This window comes from Lipotes vexillifer, unplaced genomic scaffold (genome assembly GCF_000442215.2).
Source record: "Lipotes vexillifer unplaced genomic scaffold, Lipotes_vexillifer_v1.1 scaffold12, whole genome shotgun sequence".
NCBI lineage: Eukaryota > Metazoa > Chordata > Mammalia > Artiodactyla > Lipotidae > Lipotes > Lipotes vexillifer.
The window spans coordinates 3,242,583-3,248,909 of NW_006796716.1; the positions used below are offsets into that span (position 1 = coordinate 3,242,583).

General features: G+C 62.6%; 1 protein-coding gene across 1 annotated transcript in view; it reads right to left on the reverse strand.

The window, feature by feature from the left end:
* The window catches only part of SH2B2 (SH2B adaptor protein 2), a 26,033-nt gene extending 21,476 nt beyond the window's left edge, over positions 1-4,557 (reverse strand). The window contains exon 1 of the mRNA XM_007468818.1: positions 4,506-4,557. Within this exon, the coding sequence (XP_007468880.1) occupies positions 4,506-4,548 (43 nt within the window). The 5' untranslated portion in view covers positions 4,549-4,557. The remainder of the gene's footprint in view (positions 1-4,505) is intronic.
* Positions 4,558-6,327: the final 1,770 nt, after the last annotated feature.

Sequence of the window (6,327 nt, forward strand, 5' to 3'; positions counted from 1 at the left end):
ACATGGCTTGTGGCTTGTCTTCTCTACCAAACCGTGAGTCCCCAGCTGGGTGTTATACCCGCCCCCAGGTGGGCCCTAGGCACAGAGGCTCGAAAGCATCTGGAGAACGGAGCCCAAACCTGCTTCACCCAGAGGAGCCAAAAGATGCTGTACTCGCACACGCTGCTCTGCCCCGGAAGGAGGGTGCCGGCCACGGGAGGGACCCTATGCAGACCACCGTCGCTGGGTGACCTCCTCTAGATGTTGAAGAGTCACCCCTGCTCTCCCCTGGGACACAGCACAGCCATAAAAGCAGACCCACCCGGGCTTCCCTGGTGGCGCAGTGGTTGAGAGTCCGCCTGCCGATGCAGGGGACACGGGTTCGTGACCCGGTCTGGGAGGATCCCACATGCCGCGGAGCGGCTGGGCCCATGAACCACGGCCGCTGAGCCTGCGCGTCCGGAGCCTGTGCTCCGCAACGGGAGAGGCCACAGCAGTGAGAGGCCCGCGTACTGCAAAAAACAAAAACCAAAAAACCAAAAAACAAAAAACAGACCCACCCAGGTGAGTGGGGAAGAGAAACCTCCCCAGTTTCCAAAGCTGCCGCCGCCCCTCCAGCCCCACGTGGACAGTGAAAGAGCAGGAAGCGAGGCAGGCTCTAAGACTGGACCCAAATGGCATGGGGACAGCTGCCAGGAGGCCCAATATACCTAAACTCCCAATTCCCTACAACCCAGAATAGACAGGCAGTGCAGGAGGTAGAAACCAGATTCTTGTCAGAGAGAAGTGGTTTGGAAGCCTGGCTTGTTGGTTGAGTGATTTTGGGCAAGTCATTTCACTTCCTTGAATCTGTTTCCTTCTCTGCAAAATGGGGATAATAATAGAACCAAACCCCCAGGGTTGTTGTGAAGATTACATGAGAAATGCCACAGAGGCCCTTAGCCTGGCACAAGTCAGCTCGAAACCAAATGCTCAGCCCTGGGGGTCCAGGCTCCACCTGAGTGGGGGTCCCACCTCCTAGGGAAGCTCACCCTTGGGTGTGTGTGGGGGTTCTCCCTGGGAGACCCACAAAGTAGGCAGGAGGGGTCTAGAAATTTTAGACAGAGTTTTCACAGTAAGGGTAAGAAAAAAAGCATATGCATTAACTCTTGATTCCTCAGAACCATTCAATTATCCCGCATCAGGATCTCCTGCCCATCATCATTCACACCCTCTAGAGGGGGAGAGGAGGCAGTCTGTGGGAAACTGTTTCTGAGAACCCCATAAACGCCCTGAACCTTGCCACTGCCCCCACGGCCAGACCTCCTCCAAAGTTCTTAGAGCTGAAGGGTTCTAGGTCACTCCCAGCCGATGGCCTCCTGGATAGAGCAGGGAGGCCAGGATGGAAGAGATTTGTTCAAAGTGGGGGGCAGGGTTGGGGGGTGGTTCAGATCACACCCCCCAACAGAGGCAGCCAAAGTCTCTTAGGGTAACCATCCCCTGGCTCCTCCGTTCTCTTAGGGGTGCCCATTCCCCCAATGCTCAGCGACCTGTGGTGGAGGGGGCAACTCTTGCTGGTCACCCAGCTAGGAGGTAGGCAGCACCATCCCCATTTTACAGGGTAGATAATGGAGGCTCAAAGGGCAGAGGTAGGGTTCAATCCAGGTTTGACTCCCAGCCCTGAGGCTCTCCCCTGCACCAACTGGCCTATCCTTGTCCACGGTCACTCCTGGGGCTGTCCAGTCAGCCCTGCGAGGCTCCTGAGGGGTCCCAGTCATTGCAGACTTCTCCCCCTGAAGACCTCACTTCGTGGGCTGCTGGGGTCCCTGCCTCTGCCCGGTCTTGGCCGGCTGGTTCGGCGCGGTGCCGGGCCCCGCGCTGCCAGCAGGTTCATCAATGGCCGAGGCCGAAGGGACTGAATGGAGGGCATGAACCCGCCCCTTCTTAAAGGCGCCGGCCTCTCCGGCACCCTCAGCGATCCTCCCCCCTACCGAGGGCTGCAGGAGAGTTCCCAGGGTGGGCGGGTCGAGAATGGAGACCGTGAGAAAGAAGGCCTGGGCCAAATGGAGGGCGTGCCGGCCCAGCGACCGTGGTCTGGGTAGGATCCCTCCCGTGGCCGGCACCCTCCTTCCAGGTTGGCCCTCCCCCCGCCCCCGCAGCCTAGGGAAGAGACCCCAGCGCTCCAGCCCCCCCAGCCCCCAGCCAGAGACCCCTCCTCCAGGGGGCCCGCTGCGCTCGCCCCACCAAGGGGCCTGGGCCCTGGGAAGGGGCCTGGGCGCAGCTGCTCCGGAGGCGGCTCGGCCCCTCCCGCCACTCCCGCCCGGCCCGGGATGGGGGTCGGAGAGCCGATCCCCGCCGGGGGGCGCGTCTCCTCCGTCGCGCTCCCTCCCACCCGCGCACACAAAGACAACACGCGCGGACTGGGGCGCGTGCGGCCGCGCTCCCCAGAGCAGCAGTGCGCACACACACGCGCGCCCTCAGGGACGGATGGAGTCCGAGGTGATGGACGGGGGGACGAGGGAACTGAGGACAAGCAGGCCATACCTACAGGCGCGCAGCTGTGGCCGGGAGGGCCGGGGCGCCGGAGGAGCGCTGCCCGGACCGCGGCCGGCCTCCCGGGGCCCGGCGGCTCATGGCCAGCGGGGGGGTTCGGGGTCCCTCCGGGAGGGAGCTGGCGTTGGCGGCGGCTCCTCCCTCCGTCGTCCACAACCTCGAAGGCTCGTGCGCTCCTCACTGGCCCAGCGCGGCCCCGGTTCGGCTCTCTCGGCGGCCGAGCCCCGGCGCTCCGAGCCCGCCCCGCGCAGCGCGCGCCCCGCCCGCTCCCCCTCCTACCCTCTGCCCGTGCGGCGCGCGCCTTTCAGGCCCCGCCCCCGCCTCGGGCTCGGCCCCCTCGCCCCTCGCAGGTCCCGCCCCCACCGCGCCCCCCGCCCTCAGCGTGAGCCTGTTCGGCGCCCGCCGCTGCTGCTCGTTGCCTCCGGGTGGCGGCGGTGGCGGCGGCTGGACTGCCGAGCCTTGGGGCCCAGAGGGGTTAGGAGCTGGCTTGCAGCCGCTGCATTTGGGGCGAGAGTCCGCGGCTGCCGGGTCTCGCGGAGCAGGCTCCAAGCCAGGCTCCGGAATCCCCGCCGTGCAGAGGCATCCCCCGGAGCCGGGGGTGGTGGCCCCGGGAGCGTGGCGGGTGGAGGCCAGGTGGGTGGCCTGAGTAGTAGGGTAGTGGGGTGTATGGGGCGTGGGCGCCCGGCGGGGGCCCCGGACCCGCCGGCGTGGGGACAGTGGGCGTCTCGAGAAAGCCCAGATGTCGCAACGGGAGAAGTCAACGTCTGGTTCTCATAAATCCCAAGGGCGGGCACCACGCCCCCTCCCCCCAGCGCTCCGGTGCAGGAAATAGCCCCGGGGCTACAGGGCAGGGAAGACCCGAGCACGGGTCCCACCTCCCCACCTTCACAGTGATGGGGACACTGACGCCACCCGGGTAGGTCTTCAGAGGTCACACAGGGCTGATGGGGGGGAGGGGAACACAGCCCTGTCTTCCTCACCCCTGTTTGGTTCTGCAGCCCCAAAACCCGGGGCATAGGTTAGGGCAGATCCCAGTCTGGCTGAAAGAACAAAGACTGCTGCTGGCCTTTGCGAAAGCTTGTGGACTAACCCCTGGGGAGCTGGGGGCCTCCAGGAGGCTTCCCAGAAGAGATGGAGGGGCTCCAGCAGGCCTGGAAGGCGCCCAAGAGGAGCAGAAGGGCATCAGTGTGAGCAGAAGTGTGGAAGGGCTGCTCAGAGATGAGACCTATTGCTTGCTCCTTGCGGGGTGCCGGACTCCTCCCCTCCTCTCCATTCTTGCCCCTGCCCCAGGCCCTCAGCTCCCACAGGCAGTTAGATCTGCGTCTCCCTGCCTTTGCTAAACTCTCTGCAGCCCCACCTCTGGCCGTTCTGTGATCTGCCATGGTCTCCCTGCTAGCTGGGAGTGCCTCCATATGTTGCCCTCCCAGACCCATAGTGACCTCTGACCTTTGTGACCTCTGACCTGTAGAGAGCTCTTTAACCTTTCCCAAAGCCATTTCGTATCTCTAATTTCCCAGGAAGCAGGGCAGGCAAAGAAGGTTTTTTTTCCCAGTCTTGTGGATGGAAAGGGTGCCTAGAAAGGAGTGGTGGGCTGGTGAAGGTGGAGACTGCCCCGGAGTCCTCACCTCCTGCCTGCCAGCCCTGGGCTGCCCTCCACAGGGGCTCTAAAGCAAGGCAGGCCTGGTCTGAGGCCCTGGTACCCGGCCCCTACCTTTCCACACACAGACCGGCTGCTCTTTCGCCAGGACCTGGCTAGCAAACACTTAATGAAAGCTTAGGCGCGGACCAAACACCGTTTGGAGCTGCACAGAGGCCTGGACATCTGGCTGGGAACCTGACCTATGAAGGGGGCCGGGAGGCGTGTGGGAGTGTAGGGGTGGGTGCGTGACCGCTTGCAGAGTGGGAGAGAGGGAGGGAGGCTCCACACTGCGCGGCCTGGCTGTGGACCCCACCCTCATTGGAGATGAGAGAGCCTGGTCCCCCAGTGGACTAACCTGGTTCCGAGTAGTGGGCTGAGCTCCACTGGTGGGCTGTCATTGGCCAGGGAGGGTCGTGGGGTGTGGAGCCCTGGGCAGGACAAGAGCGCTGATCGCCAGGGAGGAGGAAGTGAGGGGTACTCTGACCAACAAGGAGGAACTGGTGGGAGAAGTGGACGTGGCTGGGGTGGGGAAAGGGCGGGGGGAGTGATTAGCCAAGAGTAGCTCTGTCATGGGGACAGGAGTGAGGGTCAGGGAGGAGAGGTCTATCTGGGGTGCCCAAGGGCAGGAGGCTCTGTGGCCTTAGAGGACGTTCTCATGGGATAGATGATGAGGGACGCTGGGGTGGGACCCCAAAGGGGACCCCTGGAGTCACAAACTCTAGAGCATTCAGGGCTAAAACTCAGACAGGGATAGCATGGGGGACTCTGGCCTGGTGGACTGCAGGGTGGGAGCTGGGTGTGGAGCCAGTCTCATGGGCCACCTGGCCAGTGGGATAACGCCAACCACCACAGACCAAGAGGAAGCCCTCTGTCTGGGTGGGAGGGGACCCACACCAGTGGGGCTGGGCTGGAGGCCAGATGGCCTAGAACCTGTGACTCAGGGGTGTCCCCATGCAAGCCTGGCACAGGGGGCTTGGTGGGCATGGGCTCTGCAGTGCGTGGCAGGCAGGGCCCAAGAGAAAGGGAGAGTACACGGCTCCAGGGTACACAGAAAGGGAAGCAGGTGTTCACTAGGAGTTGATGTCACACATCCAACCACAGCCTGACAGGCAGTTCTTAAAAAAGGAATGGATTTCTCTTTTTGATTGGGTTGTCTGCTCAAGACAACTCAGACAAGGAATTCCCTGGCGGTCCAGCGGTTGCAGCTCCGCGCTTCCACTGCAGGGGGCACGGGTTTGATCCCTGGTTGGGGAACTAGGATCCCCCATGCCACGCAGTGTGGCCAAAAAAAAAAAAAGAGAACTCAGACACTGTGGGTTTGGGTTTCCGCAAAGCTCTGGATCCACTCAGGGAATTCTTGGGGATGAGAAAAGGGGGAGAGGCCTCCCACGTGTGGGGGACCGTGCCCCATGCCAGCAGAGCAGCTGTGAGGTCTAGCCATAGCTCCTGGGGGTGTCGCTGCGGGAACCCACCCACCAGCCTCCTGTACCCTCAGAGTCACAGAGGGCAGGACGCCGGTGTGGCTGCAACAATGGGTTTATTCAAAATTTGCAAAGCTGAACACGCAAGTGCAAATCTAAGTTAGGAAGATCTGCCAGTGGCCCCAGGGTGGCCAGGCTAGGATGGCCCACAGCCATCCAAGTGGCCAAGAAGCACTTGGGCCCCTCAGACCAGTCCTTGGGTCTGAAGAGCCTGGGGCGTGGGTGCTCTTCCTCACCTAAAAGCCAGAATAATATCTTGCTAAAGAAGAAAGCAAAAATCATAGTGGGTCTGAGGGGCTGGGAGGGGGTAAGAGAAACTATCCTGCCCTCTGGGGCTCCCTCTCTTCTTGGGGTGGGGTGGGGCCATGATAAAGGCAGGTGGCGGGGCTGGACTCAAAGCCTGCCGGCCTGCAAGGAAGGGCTTCCATGCCTTGGTGGGATGGTGATGGATCCTAGGGGAGCCCAAGGAGATCCCGGGGCCTGGCACAGAGAGGCCCAGGGGATCCCAACTGGATTAACCACAGCCAGAATCAGTGGGAAAGCAGTGTCATGGCTGGGAGGTCTCTGCCACCAGGGCTAGTGGTCAGGCTGCGGGTGAGACCCAGGCTGGGTCACCAGCCTGAGATGGGCCTGAAGGGGTCCCTCTGGCTCAATCTGGCTTGGCCTTGGGAGCTTTCTGGATTTAGGGAGCCGGAT